The sequence below is a fragment of the Falco rusticolus genome, chromosome 7 (genome assembly GCF_015220075.1).
Source record: "Falco rusticolus isolate bFalRus1 chromosome 7, bFalRus1.pri, whole genome shotgun sequence".
In the NCBI taxonomy this organism is placed as follows: domain Eukaryota; kingdom Metazoa; phylum Chordata; class Aves; order Falconiformes; family Falconidae; genus Falco; species Falco rusticolus.
The window spans coordinates 21,950,006-21,975,641 of record NC_051193.1 but is presented as its reverse complement, the minus strand read 5'-3'; the positions used below and the strand labels follow the sequence as shown (position 1 = coordinate 21,975,641).

General features: G+C 35.2%; 1 protein-coding gene across 3 annotated transcripts in view; it reads left to right on the top strand.

Moving 5' to 3' along the window:
* VPS13C (vacuolar protein sorting 13 homolog C) overlaps nt 1-25,023 on the top strand; it is a 97,075-nt gene extending 72,052 nt beyond the window's left edge. For 2 of the 3 annotated variants that reach the window (XM_037394049.1, XM_037394048.1), the window contains 18 exons: nt 235-385; nt 1,423-1,563; nt 2,617-2,698; nt 2,804-2,873; nt 3,720-3,831; nt 4,743-4,856; nt 6,387-6,523; nt 6,755-6,836; nt 7,276-7,389; nt 7,633-7,708; nt 8,384-8,547; nt 9,777-9,822; nt 10,836-10,959; nt 11,655-11,769; nt 18,680-18,771; nt 20,077-20,200; nt 20,458-20,541; nt 23,309-25,023. In XM_037394049.1, the coding sequence (XP_037249946.1) occupies nt 235-385; nt 1,423-1,563; nt 2,617-2,698; nt 2,804-2,873; nt 3,720-3,831; nt 4,743-4,856; nt 6,387-6,523; nt 6,755-6,836; nt 7,276-7,389; nt 7,633-7,708; nt 8,384-8,547; nt 9,777-9,822; nt 10,836-10,959; nt 11,655-11,769; nt 18,680-18,771; nt 20,077-20,200; nt 20,458-20,541; nt 23,309-23,410 (1,930 nt within the window). In that variant the 3' untranslated portion in view covers nt 23,411-25,023. The other variant, XM_037394050.1, reaches the window with a different exon arrangement.
* Nucleotides 25,024-25,636: the final 613 nt, after the last annotated feature.

The following is a 25,636-nucleotide window of genomic DNA, read 5'->3' as shown; positions in this document are numbered from 1 at the left end:
TTTCAAATGAAATTAATGTAAATTAAACATTTTAAAATTAAGTTCTACCTTATTCCTATTGTGCAGTTTGAATAAATAGGATTTAAGTGCCTGCTTTCTTAGCTTCTGTTAAGCAAAAGTACACAATAGGTTTTTTTGAGACTGAAAAATTAGGATAATATATTTTTACATGGTTTGCATACGTAAGAAAGGTGTAAGTACTTTTAAATTCTTAACTTGTTATTTGTCTTGCAGTTCTGGTGTCGTTTGGGAACTGAAACCAAGGCAGAAGTGGAAACCATTTAATCAAAAGCAAATAAACCTGTTGGAACAAGCCTATCAGCAGTATCTTTGTAAGAGTGCTTTCCAAGCTCAAGGTTGGCATAAACTAGACAGCAATACTGAGGTATGTTTCGAGGTTTCAGTGTTTAAATGATTGCAGAATGTGGAACAGGCAAAACAGAAGTCTGTAAAAATAAGGTTAGGTGCTGTGTTAAGAGAAGCACAACAAAAAGCAAGCTTTTTTTGCAATAGTTTCACATATTATACAGTAGAACATTTTTGTATTGAGGTCTTTTCCAGACTGGTATTATGAAGTAAGAATCTCAAAGAATTTTGCTTTTGTGTGGTAGAAAAGATTGCTTGGTATCTGCATGTTAGTTATGAACCTATATTCTCATTGATGTAACTTAGTCGCAGAAATCTTGGGTTTAGCTTCTTGGTAAGCTGCAGTTTCCATGACTTGATATGAGAAAGGAGCCTATAGTGTTCAAAGACTTGAAATTAATTCACTTACCTGAGCTTTTTCTGACATTGATTATACATGCCTGTAATCCACGTATAAATTTAGCATGTTGAAATGGCTAAGCACAATACAGGCATTTATAGTACCATAATCAGGCTTGTTTTTTATATCATCCTTTAATTTGAAAAACATATATATCCTCAGCTCTATTAATACTTAGGTATTGTACATTGCAGTAGTGCATTTGAAGTGTGTGGTAACAAAAGGTCCTATCTGTAAGTTGACTTAAAATAAAGGAGAGGTTTTTTCGTTTTTTTCCTCATAACTTAAATGTTTCAGGATCCGGATAAAAGCATCGGGGAAAGTAGTCAGCTGCATGTAAAGATCTTTAATTATGCCGTTGTAATATATAACTCATGAAGAAATATTTACTAAGATGAAACAGAGATTCACACTTGGGGCAACTAAAATTGCAATGTAATGTGCTTATCAGACTAACTTGTGGTTCTCATTACATTCCATGCAGATAGTGGGTTGCGTGGATTGAGTAATTGAATGGGTCAAGTAATTCAGTAGCCATGTGATCACAAAATAAGGAAAAATGCAGGATTTGATTGCTAGTCTGTTTATTAGTAACATAACATTTTACTATTTCTCAAATTAAATCGTGTGTTAACTCTGCTTGCTTAAATTTCCAGGTGAATTTTAGTAGGGTTCCAATGGAAATGCGTCTCCCAGTCAGATGCAGCATCCGGCGCAACTTCCTGTCAGGAATTCAGGTTGAATTCAAACAGTCGCCTCACCAAAGAAGCTTACGGGCTCAACTGTATTGGCTGCAGGTACCATCTTTCATCATGTTCCATAAACAAAACAGGCACTTTAAGGCTTTTATTTTATTCATTTATGTGAAGAAGTACCTCCAAATCTTACATATGTGGTGCTCTGCTCACTATGTCAGAGTAGCAGAAGTGCTAAGAATGCTTCATTTATTGAGAAGTGCTGCAGAACTACCATCCCAGGATTTTGCAAGTGGTAAAGAAAAAATCCTGTAAAATTGTGGGGTAATGTAAGGCAGGGTGTTATGATGCAAAGTTGCTTTCTAGAGAGAGATGTTTTGGTGTATTAAACAAAAACCTCAACATTTTTCAAAATTTATTTACCATAATTTGTGTATAGTCATGTAACACATGACTCTAGAGGCTGTGTCTAGAGGTTCAGAGATCTTTAGTACAAAGACTACCTGTCTAATGGAAAGTAGATAATTGACATATAAATACTCAGAAATAGTATGCAGTAATATATCTGCGTATAAGCTTAACAGCGAATTCGTGTGCAACACTTGCACCTGGTTAGTATTCTCCAGTCAGTTTTAATAACGTTGCTAAATTAACCAGTAGAGACTTCAGCAGGTACTAGTGAGAAGTGTTTAGTAGTAGAGGAAAACAGTGGTGAGAAATAGTCATCATTGTTGTCATCTTCATCTCCAATTGCTGTGCTTTAGAGTCCCCCAGGGGAGGGCATTCATTGAGGACTCTGATGCTTTTAATCATCAGCTGGTTACTTTTATCTTCTGCGTTTTGTTTTTGATTTTGCCTGAAGGTCGTTTTCACTGCTACACTCAATGTATGCTATCAGCTGTAGCCCTCCGAGTGAACCTTTGTGAATCTCTGTAAGCATTCCTCGTGCAACATTTCCAACCATCTTGGCTTCTATACTTAAATGGATAACACTCCAAACATCAGAGTAATCCTCTTTTCTCCTTCCCCCCAAATAAAAATGATGTTCTTTTTGAACGCACTCTATAAACAAGTTTCTCAAGCTTTCTCAAATGAAAGTGGTCTTGGATTATCATGTCATTAAAATATTCCTGTAATTATACAATATTTTTTTAGGTTGATAATCAATTACCAGGATCGATGTTTCCGGTTGTATTTCATCCTGTAGCCCCTCCCAAGTCAATTGCTTTGGATTCAGGTAAGAGAAAACCTTTAGTAATATCAGATTTATTCAGCCTTGGAAGTAGTAATTTGGCAATTTGGGGTTTTTTTTCCGTATACTTAATTATTTTTTTCTATTTAGAACCAAAACCCTTCATTGACATCAGCATCATCACTAGATTCAACGAATATAGCAAAGTACTGCAGTTCAAGTGAGTTTAACAGTGTATTGTGATATAACTTTAGAGATTTTATGTATTTTAGAAGTGAACCTTGTTTTAAAGTTCATGTTCTCCTGTCCAAACTACTTTTGACTTTGGACTGAGTTTTTAAACATCATTCTAAAAGAAACTTACTTTTAGAAAATAAGGACTGACCATGTGAAGGGACTGATATGCAGATTCTTTAGTAATCAGAATTATCTCCCTCTTGTACTACAATATCGGAGTTGCGTGTCTGCCTGTTTGCTGTACGGTGCTGAGTTTATTGGTGCTCTAACAGACAGCTCATACAGTCTGTAGTGTGGCCCAGTACAGTGGGTTACATTGTGAAATGTATGGGTTTTAGTTTATATGGCTGTGTCTTGGGGTTTTGTACTAAAATGAGACAAGAATGTTACACTGATGGCTTCTAATGCAAGTATCTGTACCCAACCAGTGTGTGTATAATATTTGAGGACAATGAATTTTAATAAAATAAATATTCAGTAATATGACTTTCAGAGAGAGGCAGCTGGATAAGAGGTGGAAATATGTTGTTTAGGTATGTTATCCATGGAGCGCATGGAATCATAATGTATGAATATAAGTAGTATTTGGTGATAGTTAGTATTTTTAGGTATAGTTGGAAAGTGTTAAAATACGAATAAACTGCAGTAATGTATAACTTTGTGAGGCTGCTATGACCTTCTAACTGTAAGTAGGCAGTTGATAATGTAGATTGTGTCTTAATATGCAACATTACATAACAAAATTTCAATTAGGTAAAACTTCAAACAGGGTAAGCATGTGATTACCAAGTTAAACTTTTACAGGTACACACTTGTTTTCCCATTTTAGATACTTCATGGTTCTTATCCAGGAAATGGCACTGAAAATTGATCAGGGATTTTTAGGAGCACTTAGTGAATTTTTCACTCCCTCTACAGACCCAGAAGCTGAAAAACAAAGGGTAATGTATGAAATAAACTGATTTTTACCAGAACAGGGCCTTTATGGTAACAGTGTTGCTGTTTTTTGAAAATTTCAGTTTAAATGAGTGAATATTGCATTTGACAGCAGTGAATAAAGGGACAAGATTAGATAATTTTCTGTTAAGCATTGGCGGTGAGCATTACTAATTGACAAGTTTGAGTAAGTGATACTTGGGTATGTGTAACTGTCTTCTGCTCTTTTCATGTTTCATTAATTGATGGCACAGTTGTTTTAACAGTGGCTACTAAGGCTTAAGGGTGGTAGATGAAATAACATTAGAGTTCATGGAGTGGACTTGTTAGTCTATAGTGCTTTTTGTTTTTAGAGAGAACAACAGATTTTCATGGCTCGAAGTCGTATATAGATGGATAGTATTTGGTTCTAGTGTGCTTAGGAGAGTCATTTTTATAAGTTCCTTTTCTTAGAAATTTTATCTACTGTATAAAAATTCTAATTTTGTGAGGAAATACAAAACCACAAAGCAGCTCAGGAAGTTATTTTATTAGTAGTTCTGAAGCGATACCTTAAGTGATTGAGGAATTTAAGGGAATATCAAGTGATACAGCATGAAATAGAAGAGTCACCCAGAAATTGTGTGGATTTGGGGTTTTTTTTAGGGTGGTTATTATTTTGTTTTCCCCTGGATTGAAAAATGTATTAGTACAGTTATAGTCTGGTATACAAAAAGTAATTAGTCTGTTTCCAGTTTTGGAGGTGTTGACTGATTAACTAGTTAACTGTTTTATTACATTTGACTGATTATTATTTCTGCTGTTCATATGCATAGATTTTTTTACTCATCTTTATATATAATATTAATTGTATTACATATATGGTGATGAGATTAACTTCTGTTCTCTTTACTCTTTTTTTTCTTAATGAAACCAGTCTAAATTAATTCAACAAGATGTGGATGCACTTAACACTGAGCTAATGGAGTCTTCCCTAACAGACCTGTCAATGCTCAGCTTCTTTGAGCATTTCCATATTTCTCCAATTAAGGTATGTTAAAGAGATACTTGTGGTTAAGGTATCATGATATCAACTGGCTTATTAATTCCATATAGTAAATACATCCTCAGATCAACCTTCTGAGGAATTGAGGTCTTCATGCTGTCTTCCTAATAGGGATTTTTTAAATATTCTCTAGAACTTAATGGTTTGTTGAAAAACTTTCATAGTTGCCCATGAGTAGAAACAGACCCTTAACCATTGCTAAGTGGGTAGAGTCAATGGGTATAATAATGAGAAGGGCTAGAGAGAATGCTGGCCTGAAGGTATCCAAGTATTGCAATTTATCATACATTAAAACACACTTCCGTGCGCTTGTCTTCATGTCTCTCTTCAACCAGTATAGATTTTTTCGGAGCAAGGGAAGAAGGATCATCAGTAATTGTATGTTACTCTGAATCAACAGAATCCCCTAAGGATATCAGATTGAAAAAGAGTTTAGAGGAAAAATAATTATTTTCCTTTTCACTGAACATATAAAAGGCAGACGTAAATTCTGATACAGATCATTAAATTCTGTCGCTTTTTCCAACTTCTTCACTACCTCTTAAGGTACACTTAGATTCTCAGATTATTTTTTTTTCTGATGTGATTTGGCTTATAAACTTTGAAAAATGTGAAACCAGGGAAAACACTAGAGGAACAAGACATTATTGTGATTTTTTTAATCATTCCTTACCTTGTCTGGTTAAAGTTGTTAAAGAAACAGTTATAATTTTAAGTCTCTTTTGCATCTTTATTTGAAGTGTCTAGATGGGCTGCCTGTGATGTACGGGAGGGGGCTGCTTTTTCTCTCCTGTGTTTTTTTACCTTAATTCGGTGTCTCATCTCAATATTATAAACCACTGGATAGTGGAAGACTGAAAATGGCCTTTTGGGGTGGTGGTGGTGGCGAGGCATGGGTGGAGAAAACTGGGAATCATTAAAAACTCAAATCATGCAAGTTAACTGCTATGCCCTCTTTTAAGCGAGTAGAAGGGAGCACAATTGGTTATGGTGGTGAACAAGAGGAAAGGAAAGTAATTTTCTGTTGTCCTCTCCACCCGTAAAAGTGTGTGGAATTCTGTTAAAATAACTGTCTTAGGAACACTAAACAATCCCATTTTAGTGTTAAAGGCACTTCTCTGAAGTTTATGCATTTCCCCAAAGAGTGAGTAGTTGCAAAAATACACACAAACTAGTTAAATCTTATATTCTGATTTACTTAACTTTTACTGGGAATTAAGCTCCACCTATTTAACATGTTTCTGTCATTGTTTACAGGAATTTATAGATGTAAACATAAAAAAAGTTAAACTTCCAGGGCAACTTCCAGGACCTTGTATTTTTAATAGTAATATCTTTGTGAGTTCAAGCATGTTCATTGAAATTGTTCATTTCCTCAAAATGAGTAAAAGTACACTTTACCACTCTTTCACCACTGCTTTGTTTACATGCGCACCACACAACCTGTCTAGTGTCTTGGGTTTTTTTTTTTTTTTTGTCTTGATTTGTCTTGTTTTATTAATTCTGCTTTGATAGTTGCATTTGAGTCTATCTCTGGCTTCTGGTGGAGAAGCATCAGATAGGAGAGAAGAAATGATAGCCATCCATTCTCTGAATTTGCTGTTGAAAAGTATTGGAGCCACTCTAACAGATGTGGATGATCTTATTTTCAAGTAAGCTAATAAAGATCTTCTAAAAATATTTTAATAAAGCTACTATACATTTAATAATTGGGTCCATGGTATACTTTGCTGACTGACTTTATAAATATATACAGCCTTTGGGGAAAGGGAAGATGGGGTTTGGGCTCTTTTTTAAGAGAATAAGGCTTCAGGATTATCTGAAGGAACTATTCAGAAGCAGGAAGGATATCTATAACTAATGTGTGATTACTTGTCTTTCAGACTTGCTTTCTTTGAAATTAAATATCAGTTCTACAAGAGAGACCAACTGATGAAGAGAGTTGTTAGACATTATAGCGAACAAGTAAGCTTATCTAGTTTTAGTCAAGCCTTTGTAAAATTTTGCATATATTACAGATTTCAGAAAATAGGAAAGAAAAGGTGAATACCTCTAAAAGCTAATAATTTTTTATTTCATGGTACTGAAGTAGGAATCTGGTGGCATATTATGAAAACGTAAATACAGAAGTGCCCTGAAAAATGTGTGTTAAGAATTTTAAAGTGGCTACTTCCTTTTATTTAAATCTTCATTAACCAAAGTATTCTAGTTGTTATCCATACATATACTGCCTCTCTTACCTAAGGCTTTCTTCGTTCTAGTAGGCATACATAGTTGAATACTCTTAACACTTTACTTTGGTAGTAAATTAAAAAATTTAACAGCCTGGGTTCTAACATTATGTAACAACATAATGTTTTGTTTTGTTTTTTTTTTTGCTTTTTCCCCCTCCCTCATTGTTTAGCTCCTGAAACAGATGTATGTTCTGGTACTTGGATTAGATGTTCTTGGAAATCCATTTGGCTTAATCAGAGGATTGTCTGAGGGAGTAGAAGCTTTCTTCTATGAGCCATTCCAGGTATGACTTTCTGATTCTTCACTGCATGTGAATAGTAGACTGACTATACTCGTAGGGTTGTAGTTCTGTTGTCACTGTACTCTGCACCCTGCAAAGTTAAAAAAGCAGTCATTTTTTTTAACTTTAAAGAAATAATAAATTGAAATGGCCTTACTTTCATAGTGTAAATGAATTACTAGTTTTTCTTGAAAGAGATGCATAAATGTATGGTTTTCTGCTATTCATAATAAGCTTCATTCTTAGGGTGCTGTTCAAGGACCTGAAGAATTTGCTGAAGGCTTTGTAATTGGTGTTAGAAGTCTTCTTGGACACACAGTGGGTATGTATCATATTGTTACTGTTTTAATAAACCGTTAACTCATGGATTGCTTTTTTCTTTTTTTCTTATTTTCAAGGGAAAGTTATATTTTTAAAGTATCTACATGGTAATTTTTTTAAGTATTAGTATTAAGTATTAAATTTTTAAAGTAATAGTAAGTATTTAAGTTTGTCAGATAGTATTGCCAGTATTCATGATACAGGTTATTCCTACCTAACTGACTTGAGACCATTTAAATGTCCATTTTCCAAACTGAGAAACACTGCATGTATAACTGAATTTGTAACATGCTGTGAATGAATATGGGAAATAATTCCGATGGTCCTAAAATGTCTGGAGAAGCTTGAGAAGTGTTTTGAATAGAAGATACTGTTACAGTTACTTTAGATTTTTATTTGCCTATGTGTTACAGGAATTAGTGAAAATACAATTCCATCCAATATGCTATATAACATGTATTGAGGCAATTTAAGAGTTACCTTTTGCAGTATTTATGGATGTCAGGCTAGATCTAGAGTCTCCTCATGGGTGACGTGGTAGTCACTTTGTGTTAAATTCGTAATATCTAAACTGAATATGAAGGGAAACTTCTATGACCTTGGTGGCTTCTTACGTCTTGTCTGCTGTTAAATTGTGAAAGAACAGTAACTCCTGCTTTCTGCCCTGTTCCATCAGGTGGTGCAGCGGGGGTGGTATCTAGGATTACTGGTTCTGTTGGAAAAGGCTTGGCTGCTATTACTATGGATAAAGAATTCCAGCAGAAACGGAGAGAGGAAATGGGTCGGCAGCCAAAAGACTTTGGTGACAGCCTGGCCAAAGGAGGAAAAGGCTTGTTACGGGTATGAACTTGAAGTTGAGGGCATGGTGTTCCAACTTTTAATCCATGCTTGAAACTTACATGCAAGCAAGTTACTCTTCTTTATCAGTTCATGAACTAAACAGAAGAGACAAACAGGCAGTCAGTTTATAGGAGAGTCAGTGTAATGTATCAGCTTTAGCGTTTGAGGTTGTGATTTTGGCTAACTTGTGGAATTGAAGGTATGGTTTCAGAGGGGAAAAGTGTAGGAAGTAACACCAATTTCCCCTGTGAATTATATAAATACACAGTTACTCATGTTGAACAAATGTGTTATCTAATTAAAGCAGCTGGGCCTGTATTTTTCCTTGCAGTCAGTTCTGTCATTTCAGTCAGCTGACTGTGAATTATGAGCTCTGAAGCATGTGCTGCTTACTAGAAATTACGTTCTATATACTGAGGTCTTGTAAGACCTGCTAGGTTTTCTTGACTTAAAAGAATATGAACATAAAGCAAGTAGAATGTGTATAAAAGTACCACAGTAAGTTTGAGAGATTTTTTTGAAACAGAAGCTGTGCAACCCCTGTATTTTTCTGGTTGCTGAAAGATCATGCCTGTTTCTAGTTAGCATTAAGTATGAGACAACTCTCATGTAAACAATTACAGAGAGATCTGTATGACTTGAATATAATTTAAGTATTCTAGTAAATTCCATCACTTCCCATACAGAAGAAAAGCAGTCAACATATTTCTAAGATAATTATAAATAATAAACATTTTGGAGTTGTTTCTGATACTGTTTGCTGAAGATTTGGAAGTTATCTCAGTGGATTTTTATTATTCTGCTTAGTGTCATTAAACTACTTGACTTTTAAAGTCTTCCAGAAAATTGTTTGGTATTAACTTCTCTTGAGTATTTTGTATCACTGACTCATGACTGGGAATTCTGGCAGCTTCCTGTTAGTAGTGAAAGTGAAATAGTGACTTTGTTAATTATTACAAGACTGAATACAAAAATTTGCTGTCTTTTTCTTGCCAGCAGAAATGTTTCTTCAGCCATTTTAGGTTTTCCCTCCTCTCTTCTTTCCCTCTGTTATAATTGTCTTAAAAAATTAAATTAAAAAAATCCCCACAAACCCACCAAAAAATAAACCACCCAAAAAGACCCAGCCAAACAGTGTTTTACAATGAAAATGAGAGATAAGTCATTGTTCAGTTAGACTATAGCATTTCTGTTTCTGAGTAGGAACTTAACTGCCTTCTTTATTTTAGGGCGTTGTCGGAGGTGTGACAGGCATAATCACTAAACCTGTAGAAGGTAAGCATTAAGGCTGCGCTGAACTGCACTGTGTAAATGGTTTCCCAGTACTTTACAATTTATTTTGTAATTTTTAAGAAATGCCTGCTTTAAGTGTGGTGATGCTAAGCTGCAGCAAGATTGTATTTCTGATTCAAATGTGACCTTACTACATTTTCAGCCTTTCTATGAATTAAGGAATGGTTGTCTTTGATATATATTATGTTAGGCCTACTGTAGCACCTAATATATTGTTTAAAGCCGTAATAGAGATACTAAAAATAGTAAATTAGAAAGCACCAATTGAAAAAAGTTTTTTAGAACTCCAAAGTTCGGAGAAATGTTAAAAAACAAATTTGGTTTTATGTCTGAGATCTGTATTTGTTTTTGTGGAGTCTATCAGTTTATCAGCATGATAGATGTTGAAAAAATGCAAGATAAAATACCTCTTAGTAAATTCATGTCTTGGTGATTTAAATGTCGGATGTTGATTGTTACTGTGTTGTATTTTATAGGTTATTGGCAGACACTTTGAGGTGTAGTCCTCCTCTCATTGGTGGATGAACACACATGTTTTCTAAACACTGTCTTGGCTCTTCCATAGTTATGTATAGTGTTATGTATTACCAGAAACACGTATAATTTTGAGATATGAATAGTTAGCTTCCATTATATTTGTGCATCTTAAGAGTCTTCAGATTTTTTTATTACTGTCAACCTATAAAAACTGATCTGTTGGCCTACAGTCCAGACTGAAAATGTGAGGAAAACCTAGTTGACCTCTCAGTTACGCTGTTTTTGGAGGCTCGTAGGGTGTTAAGTGGACAGCAATGTGTCTGAACAGACGAGGAAGCAATGTGTGACTTCACAGAGAACTTTTTTTTTTAAGGTGGATTGTACATAATCAATTCATGTGGGCTGTTTCCAGTTCAAACAGTTCTAATGCAGCCTGGAGCAGTAATGGTTTAATTCTGTGGCTAATGTTTTCAAGGAGTAGGTCATTAAAATGATTTCTGTTACTTTTTTTTTTAAAGGGGCTAAAAAAGAAGGTGCAGCTGGATTCTTTAAAGGAATTGGAAAGGGGCTTGTAGGAGTGGTAGCCCGCCCAACGGGTGGCATTGTAGATATGGCAAGCAGTACCTTCCAGGGAATTCAAAGGTAAAAATGTTAAGATGAAATTTTGAAGTCCTCTCCATGTGCTGGATACTGGGTGGTAAAGTGGTCCAGGGGCAGCGCACAATTCTTTGCGTTAAATACAATGTGCAGTAGGATGGATGAGGTTGAGATGTCTGGTATCCTGTAATGAGTGTATTTTATGATGATTTCTGGAAATTGCTGCTTCAGAACAACAAGTCTTGCAGTGTTGTAGTTCAGATAGATGATAACTAGTCAGTTCTCTCCTTTCAGTCCCTCCCCTGATTGGAAAGTACTTAAAAGGTCTTGTGTAAATTTTACTTTTGAGGTAGGCTTGTGTACTGCTGAATGGAAATAGCTAAATGTCATTTAGACTTACTGTAAAAAAAAAAAATAGACCTTTGAAATTTTTGGAGAAAGACTTGCCGGTTTGAAATTTGGCTAGCGTGCAAGTTGGAGGCTTCTTGTTTTTTAAGGGGAACTTTGGAAACTGTGTTAATAAACATCAGAACCCTTAGTAAATTATCCACAGTTGGGAGTAAACTTCTAAGTTATTGTGTAGCTGTCTAATTGGCTAATGTGTGCCTTTACTATTTACATTCTGTAGGCTACCCAGGAAGTGTACGTGGGATATGTGGCAAATGAAAGGGTGACTTTTTAAAGATATCTTGGTGAAACTAAGTAAGCTTACCAGAATACTGTTCCACTATCTATGGCAGGGTAGCAGAATCAACTGAAGAAGTATCTAATCTCCGTCCTCCACGTTTCATTCATGAAGATGGCATCATCCGGCCGTATGATAGAGTGGAAGCTGAGGGTTATGATTTATTTGAGGTATGACTTACATTGTAAATATAGTTAAAACTAACCTACAGGGTTCCATAAAACATGACATTAGAAAAAAGCTGCCAGGTATCTGTGACAGTTGTTACCCGTAGTAAAAATTTGCCCTGGCCAATTTCACATGGCAAGCCTGTATAGCAGGGAAGACCTAATGCTGGTCATAAGCTGAATGAAACAAGAAAACTGCAGCATTGCTGTTAAACGATCTTTTGTGTGTTATGTTCCGTAACCGCTTACCTGGAAGTAGGTAGTAGGATCAAGATTAGAGTATGTTGAAACAAATATTTTGATACTCAGTTCTAATGTTTTGCTTAATAACAAATTTGAGGCTGATTTACAAACTAAAAAAATTTTAAATAGGATGAATAGGGCTTGAATTGTTTGACATATAGTACAAATACTGAAATTTTAATTTTTCAGTTTGGTGGTATCAGCATTTGAAAAAAGTCTGCATGATTTCTCAGAATACCACCTTTTGGTATTTCCTTGTGTTGTTCTTAATAGCAATGTGTCATAGCTACAGGCATTGTACGCACATTTAGCCTGCTTCCACATCTGGATGTGGCTGACATAAGGAGGATGAATAACATGTGTTTTCAAGTCCTAGATAATCGGAATCTGGTTACCTTGTATTTCAGCCTTCATGTTCCTAAAACTTACCCTAAAATGCTTATTTTGTTGCTAAAAAGTTAAGAGTAAAGTAACTGTCTACATTAACATTTTAAGACCAAAACTTGCACATTTGCTTCTTTCTTCTACATGTTCTTTTAATTCTTATTTCCTATTCTATTTCTAATATTTCTCTTCTTTCTCTTTTTCTCCTGGCTTACGCAGCAAGAACTGGAATAACGGAGTAAACATTTTCCATATTTCTTTCTGTATTTCCATCATGGTCTTTTATCTGCCTTAAGTATTTAGATATAAAGGGCATGATCGGATTTAACTTGTCCTCTCCCCTTGATTCTTATCTTTTCTGTGTAGCAGTCTATTAAAACAGTGTTTCATGTTGTCCAGGCTAAGAAAACAAACTTGAATAACCATCTTCAGTAAGATTAGATGAGTGAGTAAGAGGAGAGAGACAAGGAGGGTCCTTTGTTTTCTGTATATTTGTTTTTCTAAGGATGCTTAGCTCCTTAGAAATGGCAACAACAGAAGGCACTTGGAAAGAAAAATAAACACCATGATAGGGTAGACATTGACTTCATTTATTAGCTTTCTCTTAGAGCTAGGGCTGTGAATGAAGGGAGAAAGCAATATTTTTATACTTGTGCAAAATTTAAAATAGTGATACTGAATGGTATTTTTTCCAGTGAAAATGCTTATAATACCATGATGCAGAGATACTGCTTCCATATAAATGTGAAGAAAACTTGCATTTGTGGTTTCTGTAATAGGCCATAAGCCTGTCACTTACAAATCTGGTGAACCACTATCACTTCAAGTTGCTATTACTACTGCTTCTTTATGAAATTTTATCAATTAAAAAATATAGCCAGCTCAGTTGCCTCTGGTTTCATTTGCAGAATCTTCTGGGGCTTTGATGTTCAGCATACTAAAATGTAAACTTTCAGCTGTTAACGTGAATTTACATATATGTATAAATAAAAAAATATATATTTCTAAATTAAGTGATGCCATAAATTTAATTTCTAATAGAGCTTCTCATGAATTAACAAGCTAAGCTTAACAAACTGTTCTCAGAGCAAATTGTTCACCTGTCGTACGTGAAAAAAACTGAATAGAGACATCTCTGCTGCTAATGCCTTTTTAGAATGTAGTGGTCAATAGCTTACTGAATTTAATTTTTTTTTTAATAAAACATTTAGTGAATTTTTAGTTTAGCTGATTGAATGGAATTTTGTTGTTGTGATACTCTAAACAGACCCATTTTTTTCATGTAGTGAGATTTTTTTATTTTTATTTTTTCTTTCTTCAAAAAGGACAATATAGCACAGTTAACACCAAAACCTGGATATTAGCAGTTCCCGCACATCTAATATTTGAATTTTTCTTAAATCTAAATGATGTAGATTGGAATTGTATACTAACCAAGAATGAATCCTCTATTTAGTTCACTACATACGGTTTCTTCCTTTTGGAAGTCAGTTAATTGAATGCAGGGGGTTTTGTTGGTGGTGGTTTGTCGTTTTGGTCTTTTTTAACTAACTGGTTTTGATTATTATGCTAGAGGTTAGTGTTGGGGAGGCTTCATTTTCTAGTGTTAATTACAAGCAAGAGGGGGACAGTGTCTTCACAGGAAATAAGATATTTAGCAAGGAAGATGAGTCAAAATCAGTTGTATGCATTTACAAATTTAATTGCAAATAACTCATAGGTACTAGTGTTGTTTGCATTTGAATCCAGTTTTGACCCAATGTTATGAGTAGTTTAATCAGAATCCCTACCCTCTCATCTATTTTAACTTAACTTTAATTCATACATCCCTTGAAAATAAATACATGCTTACAAGGTTGAAGCCTCGTAAGGTTACCTTAAGGTGCCTCAATACTATCCAGTGGTTGTACAAAAAGATGTTTCACTTAAATACTCATTTGTATGTGAAATGTAGATATTGGTAGACATTAGAGCTTGGCTTAAGAGGGGCATATATGTAGGTCTTAAAAGACAAGTTACTTTTTTCCACTTGAAGTTGTGGGGCATTTTTGTACAGAATAAGGACAGTCGCCAGATGGAGTAGATCAGTTGTATAAACTTGTTCATGCAGTGTGTTTTCCCAGAAGTGCTGGATCTAATGTATATGGGCTATATAGGGATCTGCTCAGTCAATTCAAAACCTGGAAAGTTAGATTTAACATCTTGCAGACCAAGTCTCTAGCTCATGCAGTGAAGCTCAGTATTATAGAATGCATTTTCTTAAGCATAAATGCACAGTATGTGTAGCTGGAGAGAACAAAGAACAAATAGGACAACTCCAAGGAATAAGTTCTCACGAGTGCTAATCTTTGCATGATGAGTGTTTGCAGTCGATGAGATGTGCTAGAGCAGGTAATGAATGCCTTTGGCTTTGTTAGTCTTTGCATTTTAATATGCAGGTATTGCTGCCTGCTCTGGTTGAGGAGGCTGTCTTCTAACCCCAGCACTTAGGGTCTGACATGATGCAATTCATACATTATTCAATGCCTATGGCCTTACTTTGTTTCATTTCCCAGTTAAAGCATAGAGCATAGCATAGAGCATTATAAAGAATGCAGAATGTTTCATGAATAATTGAGACATCGTGGTAAGACAGTGCTGTGGCAAAGAGAATACTGTGCTAGAAACTGCAGATTCTATTTGAGTCACACTTCTGCTGTGTAAATTTGCACTGGTTCTTTCATTTCCACATAAAACAAGAATGCGTTGAGCTTTTAAGTGTTCTAGTATTCTTGTAAAAATAAAAGCATTTGGTAAAGATGCCTGAATTTTAAGAGTGTGTAAATCATGGAGTAATTTGCAGCAAGTGCAACCTCCTTTTTACATAATGCCACCACCATTGTGCTGGTGTCTACCAGGTGTACTGAGAATAGCTCTGAGTGATATTGCATCTCTTAAGCACAGAGCTCAGTGGGAACTCTTACTTTAGTAACACTGCATGTAAAATACAAAAAATACTATCGGGATTGTTTCTGAAGTTACGAGAAACAGGCTTTCTCTCCAAAGCTTTGAGTTTAAATAGAAGAAACATGCTTATGAATAAATCTGTTCAAATATGTGGCACATCTCATTTCTGCATATCCAGCAAAGGGATTCAGAACATGGATTGCAGCCTTTGAACTGCACTCTTACATGGCGATGGGTTTTGTATTTCTTAATTTTTTACTTGTTTTTCAAATAGTTATGGTTCAGGTATAAAATGTGAATTCATATTTCAATTTTAGACATGCTGCCATCTTTCTTCTGATGTTTTGAAGGGACTTTGAGATAAGCAGTCTTTCTGGCATTTTTTTCTCTTTCCACGTATGTTTTAGGGTTTCAGAAATTTCTAAGATGGTCAGAAAGTACTATTTTTTTTATAGAAGATGTGGACTCTATATTTTTGGTTGCTGGAAATGCTGAATTAATGTTTTTCAAAATGTCATGTCACTAGGGAGCAAATCCAGAAAAAAAAATGTTGTTGATTTAAACTTGTGAATATTAATGTACTTTTGATCTTAAAGGATTTTTGGGGGTTGGTTATGATGTATGATGATGCTTGAAGACTTTTGTTGAACTTTTAAATATATGCAAATATAAGTAAATGTTGACGCCTCTTTTAATTGATTCTGATATAAGCTGAGTTGACAAAAGATCTTTCCATTTGGGTGACTTAAACTATAGGGAGTTCTAGGCCTGCATGGTTGATCATAGACTGATAAATGTGGAGTCAGGTTTAGCTTCTGTTGTCATCTTACCGTTTTTATAGATACAGCTACGGAAATACAGAATGGAATATATCTTGACAAGGACTAACTAAAAACACACTGAATTTTTAGTCCTTCCTCTTTAAATTATTCACGCTAGTTTGTCAGAAACAGCTTGAGAAATTTACCATTATACAGAGGCTAGATTCCACAGTAACATCTGTAAAATTAACTTAAGGTCATCTTATTTTGCTATGAAGAACATCAAACCAATTTTGGGGCATCCGTGCCCTTGCTAAAACTTGCTCTGAGGTGCATGCATCCTGCATCCAGGCAAAGCATGTATGGCCTTCAGTCTTCATGATGTTTCCTCACATTCCTACACAGGAACTGTACATTTTCCAATAAAACAGATTAAATGATAAAAAGGGAGTTGTGTTGTCTTAGAGATTGCAAAGCTAACATGCATTGACAGTGTACCTATGTAACTGTCTTTGCTAATTTTTGCTGTGTAAACATTATTTACAAGTGGAAAGTGTATTTTGTAAAGTTTTTTTTTGCACTGATCTAACATTCTTAGTAGGTGTTTGAGATGCATGTACCATAGGTGAAATTTCAGCATCTCTGTTGATTTCACTGTGGTGATAGTTGAAAGCTCTTTATCTTAGCAATAAATGGTAAGTTTTATGGTGTGACCTAGGAAGACTGTAGTAGTTGGAGCTTCTGTAAAACCCTCTGTTGATCACCGTCGTAATTTTTAAATATAAAAAGCTCGCGGTTGTCAGAGAACATAACTAGGTTAGTGTCCCTGACCAGGCTTTTGTGACTAGTATGCTAGAGCCCTGTCTTTGTTAGAAGCCTCTTGAGTGTACACAGAATCCAGATGCTTTTTCTGGTTAGTGTCCTGGGGCAAAGTCCAGGGTATGCACACCTTCTTTCCAACAATTGTTTCCAGGGTTGAGACTATGTAATCCAACTGTTGGCTTCTAAAGATTTTCTAGTTTCTTACAAATAACTTCACAGAATTTCAACTTCAGTGGCTCTTTGATTTGCAGGTTCAGACATGAGATGACTGAAGTATAGGGAAGTATATATCGCATATTTCAACTATACTTAGCTTTGCAGTCCAAAATAAATGCTGAACTAATTTTAAACTAGATGTTTATATTGCTTGTTTCATTATTATTTTTTTTTTCATGCTAGGAGTTTTCACCTTAAAATGTAACAGTGTATGGCTTCCCCAAAGAGAAGGGTCTGCCTGGGTATTTTAAGGGCTTCCCTTTGGAGTGTTCTGCTGGTAGCTGGTTTTAGATAAGATGTATGTCATACAACACTGTTACTGTGGTAGGCTTGCTATGGAGAGAATTCATGATCTCTGCATTTAATGCAACCTGTGTACAGGTAAGGTTCTTCAGTAGCAATTACGTATTTCTTGTGTACAATGACAATTACAGTCTGAATGTGAATTCTAGCCACCTTACAGCTACTAAATATATATATACAGAATTATATACAGAATTATAACAGAAAACATGTATTTAATTGCAGTAGACCACTTCTGTCTTGAAAACTAACATTCATTCAAACTAGTAACCCAAGTATGTTTGCCTGTAACACAGTGCTGTGTTAGTTAATCAAGCTGGTAGCAAAGCAGAGTGGATAGAAGGAGATTGCCTGCTCTCTGACAAATTTGTATCAGGAGCATCAGTAGTTGGCACAGATGTATTATCATGCCCAGTTGGAGGTTGGGCTCCCATTGGTAGTACATTATTCAGTTCACAATTTTATCTTTTTCGATGTGATGCTTTGACGTGTATCCATTTCCCACAAAAACATTGATGTGTCACTCTGTGAACCTTGTTGCCTTTAAGCCAGTGTTATTGTGAGCTTGATTTAGGGATGACTGTGACTGTCTTTTGTGCTGCTTTTCATTGTTGGTGGAATATTGTAAACATGGTGGCATGCTTTACAAAATATACTTCAGTTAAGCAGCATGTGCAGAATGGGAAATCTGAAAAATATGTAATCAAAAAATTAGTGAAGTGAAAAAAATAGCTCAGAAGCACTTCAGTACTTAATTGTAAAACTTTAACCTATGTATTCATGGTTTGTCACTTGAGTTGTAGCTGTCCAACAAAAACTTGATGAGTGATTTAATCTGCGCTTCCATATACTTTCTTATTTGGGATGTTGAATAGGCATGTCCATTCAGTGCTTCAGAAACCTAATCTTGAGGTGCATTGAGTATTTGTAACTTGACGGTTTATTTCTAAGGGTCTGGGTCATGTGCTGCTGCCTCTTAAAGGTACTGTTGCAGGTTTTTCATGCTTGAATCAAGTCTGCAGCATGGGGTGTAACAGAAAAAAAATTACTAAACAATTACTAGCACAGAAAGGACATTAAAACTGTAGAAATACTCAGCTTGATGAATGAGAACACGGTGAGAGCCTGCCTTTAAAGCACCTGTTCAACAAAGCAACTTTTTAAAAGGCGTTTGAATTGAAAACACTGCTTTGAGTTTCCTTTTACAGCCCAAAAATTATTTTCTGTTTCTATTACAGAAATTGCACATCAGAAAGCTGGAAAAAGAGAGCTATCGATACCACTGTGCGCTTCCAAGAGGCAGAAGAGCAAACCTTATCATTACAAATAGGTATTGAGTTTTGAAGGCTTACTAAGAGCTTGTCTTCATTTCAGCTTGAGGATTAGACATCTGGCTAGGTCTAAAGCAATTGCTCTTTTCTGCATATGTACTTTTCTTACCCATTTTTTCTTGATTTTTTTTTACAGTTTATTTTGTTGCCATTATGAAAAATGTAATATTATAGTAGTGTCAATGTTAGGTACTAATTTAGGAAGACAGTTGAGGTCAGTGATCCTTTCATCATATTGGAGGGAAATATTTTTTTATCTATCTTTCTAATTTTTCAAATTATCTTGTCATAAGTGTTCGCATTCAAACCAACATTTTGATAATCCACATTTACCATCTTGTTACTTAAAGGATACTCTAAATGGAGTCTTAAGGTTTTGTGCAAGTATGAAAATTATTATTAAACTCATTGGACCATTTCTGGAATTCAAGATGTTACTAGTCGTGGATACACAGTTTGAGGACTCAAAACTTTCTAAATACATTGAGAGAATGAAAAGGAACCCATGAATTATGATATCTACTTCCCAAATATCACCAGTTTCACCGTGCCTGCATGTGTGAGATAGGCTCATCCATAGCGAGGCAATGGGACGCAACCCACCATGTTTGTTCAATAACGACTAGCACACCTTGAAATTCATGCTGTAGCTGAACAAGCTTTTTCAAGATACTGACAAGGTTCTTCAGCGATAGTTAGGTGACTTAGTTGTTTGCAGCTTCAAGTAAATGCTTAGTTCTCTCCCTATCCCAATTCTTCTCCATCTGCATAAACGTTCTATTTTAACTCTATTCAAAACTGTCAGCTGTTTTTGTCTTGGTGTGCTAGCTGACACTGGAGCTTTGAAGTAATGGAAGGGTCAGCTAGCTAGCAACTCTCAACAGTAGCAACTGAGGCATCTGTCCATCTAGTAGTTACTGTGTCACTGTGTAGGTAGTATGCTGCTGTTTGGCTGCCTTCATCTGGTGGAGACTGGCTTTGAGGAACTGGTTTGAATTAACTGAGGACCCTCTAGTATTCAATTCTAGTAAAATGTTTGAACTTGGAGGTCGGGGTGGGTTTTGATTAAGTTGGCCTGTGCATACCATGAGGTATCGTAGATCATCTATGAGTCTTAAGGATAAAGTGATTATTTCAGAATATGTATTAAGGAAATGTGATTCCACTGTGACTGAGTGGATACTGTTAATCCACATAGAAAACACCTTCTCAATCAAATTTCTTTCCTTAATTTTGTTTTGTTTTTCTAGGAAAGTTCTAGTTCCCGGGAGAAATTGAGTATTAATGTTTTTTCTTCTGAACAGGAGAGTGATATATGTAAAAGAAGTGGAAATCTTGGGCCATTTAACGACAGAGTGGTATTACTTATTTGAAGAATTCACACAGTGTCCCTCCTATGAAGCAAATGTTTTAAAAATAACGGTTTTGGTAAGAAAAGCTTGTAATTTATTTATTTATTTAACTGTTTAGAGTCCAAACATGGTCTTAACTTATTTATGGTTCAAGCTGCTAGCTGTGGGACTGTGAGTCAGCATTTCCTGAAGATTTCTGGAAAGTTTGAGTTGGGTTGAACAGAGGCCACACTGAAATCTAAACTGAAGTTAACATTCAAGCTGTTTAAGTATCAGATTCTGTATTCTTGTGTTGAGTCATCTGAAGTACATTTTTGTTCTTCTCTACCACAGGATCAAAGGGTGTTCCAAAGGAAGGATGGTACAGGTCGTGAATGTGTAAAGACAGTTCAGCTTCAGGATGAAGCTACAGCAAGGGTATGTTCATTTTTTTTTTATTTTTTTTTTTCTTCTTTCATTATGATATTTTTAACAGTTGTTGAAACTCAGCACATATAAAACATGGTAATGTTCAGAGATTCGTTATGGAATAGGCTGCTGTTGGAAAAGATTGAGGACTGCTTACCATGCTTTCATGTTGAAAAATTAGTTTAACCAGGAGAACAATGAGACAACATAGTCTAAATTTTTCAAGAGCATAGGCAATAATAATTTAAGGTTGAAGTTGCAGAGTCTTATCTTTTGTATATTAAAACTCATTAAAGGAAAACAACAAAAATATCTGAAGTACTAGGTTAAGTTCATTATAGTCTCTAGGATTCAACATACCTCTGAATTCTGCTACCCCCTCATTATTTCAAGGTCACTGGACTAACCCAATAAGTGTACCTTGTGTAAAAAGCCTTACTTGGATTTCTCCCCACTTTCACCCTTCCTGGACCTGGGTTTTCTACTGTTCATCTCTAAATGTTTGTTCACGTTGATGCTGCAGAGGTGGATATATTTTGGGAGGTTTTTTTCTGTGGATGGTTGGGTCTCATAAGCTGAACTACCGATTTGTATAAATTCCAAGGTGCTTTGACAATGGAAAAATTTACCTAGGAAACCACGTGTCTTAGTGCAGTTTTGTATCAGATGATGAGAGAGGAGGAGTTCTTCCTGATACCAAAAGTGAAATCAATTACATCCACAACATCTTGGAAGCACACTTGAAATTGTAGCTCCAGTAACTGGCAAGTCAGCAGCTAGAATCAGAATAGGGACCAAATTGCTTCTATTACATTGATTAAGCCTTCTAAAAAAATGGGTTAGACTGGGAAGGAAAAAAAATTGCTATCGTTTTGAGGCACTTTTTTATCTACTGTAATATTTTTATCTATCTATATTATTTCTTTACTGTCCCGTGTCTACAAAGTTCCTTCCACTTTTTCTTACAGCATGTCTTCTGAATCACACTTGGTTAACTGATTTAAATTCTTTTAGTTTGTCTGTGTTTAGTGCCTTGGCTGAAGCTGGAATGTTGTACACAGCACACAGGCCACAGCAGAAGGATACTTTATGTTTAATTCTCTGTTTTTCTGTTACTGCCTAGCTGCATGCTCCTTTACTAGTGTTTATGCTGATATCTATACTTTGAAAATAATTTTTTCTGTCCTAAAGTGCAGCACTACCCATTTACCTTCTGTGGATTTGTTTCTTGAGCTTATCACTATTACTCTTTGCTTTGCATCTCTGTTCTTGGCATAGATATCAGTTGTGAAACTGTAGCAGTTTGATAGGAAGATACAAAAAAAGTATGCTTGACAAATAACTGTCACTTGTGTGAAAACTGCGTTGGTGACCTTTGGACGTGCATGAAACTTTAAGATCAGATTAAAGTTATCTGTAGCTTCTGTGTTCTTTCTGTCTCTTCTGAAAAAAAACCCAAGCATTTTAGGTTTGTCCTTCTTTAGTCCTCTGAAACTTTCCCCAGCCTCCATGAGTTGTCAGAAATCCATAAATATTGGAAATACTTGAAGTACATAGACCTGATGCATCTTATTGGTCCATTCAGCTAAAATTATTCTTTATTTTAACATTTGTTGTTGTATATATGAGTTTTACTTCTACTGACATAATGGATAAAAAAACCCACACAAGTGTTTCAAACCTGTCAGCTTTCACTAAATGCTAGAATTACTCAGGTGAAATCAGAGCGACCATGCAAGCTACTCCAGTACATTTTGGGTTTTGCTTTTTTCCTTAGGCATTTATGCATATCATGTTGACATTAATTTTCTCAGATGAGATAATATCACTTTCTTAATATTATGTATAAACATTATATGCATAATGTGCAATATGTTTCATGTTAGCCAATTGAGAAGTGTGGGGGGGTGTTAACTATTGGATTGTTTATATTCAGGAATTAAAAATTACTGGTTCAGTTGCACTGCTTTGTTCAGTTAAGTTGTTTCTAGTTGTAGAATTATTGTTGGGTTCTATTTTGATGTAGCCTTTTGTGGCTCTCCAGTTTGAGAGTGCTTTTCATTGTAAGTATTTTCAAAAGTGCCTGCTGACATCTGAATCTAGTAGTTGTAGGCTCTCATTACTTCTCTAGCCATTTTAGAAGAGGAAAAATGGCATCATTTGTTCTGATACTAAATTTTCCTCAAACGACCTTATTCTTACAGCATTTAGACTTTGGCCAAAAACAATGTGTAGCAACAGGAACAGAGGATGTCAAAAGCTGACAGATGCTGATTAATGGATCTAGTATGTTGCAGTACTTGATCATTATATTTATGTAAGAGACTTTTGATCCCATAATATTAGAAGATCAGCTAAGACAGAAGGAATGCATCCTTACTAGGCTGACTGGACATGAATTTAATGCTGGATCTTTAAGTGGCCTGACTGTGAGAGCCTCCAGAGCATATAGTATTGGAACTGTCATTTGCTTATCAGTTTAGAATTGGATCACTTGTATCGGGGTAATCCCTGAGGAAGGTTTATCTAGTTAAGTGTGAAGAACATCATTAATGTTACTGCTTGAAAAATTTGGAGTAGACTGGCAGCATCACTGAAGCTTTTTCTGAGTGGAATATTATGCATGTGAATCAGAAGCTATGTATCTAACTTGAACTGACCAGTGCGTATGTAGGTTTTAATCTTTGTTGAATTAGCTATTCTTAGTAGCATCTTACAGAAGAAAACTGCAGATTGCATGTTTTAATTTTCTTTCTTTCAATATGTTGCTTTACAGAGGATTTTTTGTGCCATTCAGGAAGCCCAGGCAACAAGAAAACAACACAAGTTGGTAAAGCAAGCATCATTGCAGTTGAAGAAGCCACAAACACTATCTTGATAATGACAGGATTTGTCAAGTTTGACCTTTGGTATGCAGTTTTATCCCTAAACTTGATTAGAATCAAAATGGAAAATGGTGTAGAAAGTAAAGATGAAATATCTGAGGTCTTCCTTCAAACTTAACAGCCATAAACACTTTATTTTAAGAACCTATGCCACTTTGTAAAACTATGGATTTCATTATTCTAAAGTACGCATTTCAGTTTAAAAAATCACAACTTCTGCTAAAATGTTTTCCCACTCTTGAATTTTCTTTTCTACCCTTTTTCATGTGTAGGAGTTCTTGTAAATGGATTCTAAAATAAAGTGGTTATCTCATTTGCACTCTTTTAAGTTTATGGTTTACAGACAGGTTGTAGTAATTGTGGTTTCAGCATTTTGCAAAATAAAGTACTTCTGTTACTGATTTGAAGCTAATTAAAACTTCTATTTTAGGCAGCATTCTCTGTAAATTAAGAAAGAAGTGTAAACAATTTAGCTGCTGTAATTTCATCCCTGTCTGTTTAGTATTAGAAAATACTGCACTGGAGCAACAGAAAAATGAATATGTATGAAAAAAATAGGCTATTGTCGTCTGGAAATGCTTATTTTAGAATGTTGTCACTTAGACTGTAAATTAAAATCTGCACTTTAAAAATGGAAAATATCATTTACCTGTCATGTGCACGTATATGGTTTTGGTTGTATCACTGTAGCTTAAAGACTTCTTTGGGAGGAACAGCATGCTGGTTTTAGACAGCATTGTATGTCAAAAGCTTAAATCAAAGTAATTAGCTTTCCATATTTCAGTGTATAGTTACTCTACTGGAAGACTGCCATGTCATTAAGTGAATAATCGCTTCGGATACAGTATTTTTGTTACAGTTTCTCTTCCTGAAGACTGTTAGCATTCAGTTTAGCAAGATATTTAAGCACATCTAAGGTATATGCCTAGTTCATAATGGTATGAATAATCCCATGAACTTCATTAAGACAAGGTCTGTTCTTAACACTAGGCACATCCATAAGTAACTGTCTGGGTCAAGGACTCTATGAGCAAACAGATTCGTGTTCCATGATCAGTGAACTAAGAGTTCTTTCTGTCAGTCTTTGTCATCCTTGCAAATATTTACTTGTGAAAATTTGATCTTTGCAACTTAAATCATTCTTGGAAAGAATTATTTTCTGTTTTTTTAATTAATTTGGTACTAGGTAATAGCTATAGATACAAATTCAATGAAGAAAAATGGCAATATTCTTGCATAGATCTATTCAGTAGGTGGAGCAATCATGAAAACCAGGTCTGGGTTTTTAAGTTAAGGCTGGTGAATTCTATAAATGTACTCCTAATCTGTACCTATGATCTCACCAAATCTAGAAAGCTTAAGACATTTGTAAGTAAGCTGCCAAACAGAACTTTTGCATCTGCAGATATGATTTTATTGCTGTTGTATGCACATGGCTATTAATCCACTTAGCTTCAATGGGAAAAATGTGGTACAACCTTTAATTATGTGGTATCACCTATTTTCTAAAAACCTCTGCTCACACATTAAATTAGCTGTCTCAGTTGTATGTATTTCAAACCTGTGTTTTTTTAAAAAAAAGACAATAAATTTTTATATGCAATTATTTGTGCTATGATTTTTAAATGTTGTTGCTTCTAAAATACGTTCCATGCTGTTGGTTTCCCACAGGTTATTGACATATCATGAAAATAATTACTGGAGTACTAGTGTACTGTAGAAGAACTTTCTACAGCTCAGCATTTCTTTCAGCTTGGTTTCTGGCATGTAAGGGACAGTTGTATGTGTACTGCCTCTTAATTTGTAGTTGAAAATAGATTCCTCTTTACTCTCAGTGCATGTTTAGATGGTACCGTGTGCTTATTCTGAGGTGGAAAATTGGAGCTTAAGACAACGTTTTAAGCTGATAACGTTTCTGATTTGAGTCTTGTCCTTGATTCACTTCTGTACTTCCTCATTTTCATTTTTAAGCTTTCTCACTTGAATTATAAACAGTAGATATTTTCTTACTTTATATGTGATTAGGTACAGTAAAGTAGCTTCCTATTTGAAATAGTCCGGAAAAGCAAATAGGGTTCTATAGAACTTTTTTTAATTTTTGAAATGCATGTCTTTGCAGTTTGGGTTGCTAGCTGAATTTGAACTGGTAGATGGCACTAAAAATTCCAGCTGAAGAAGTAATGAATGACCTTCTTTACTGTGTGGGTCAAGTGCTCAAG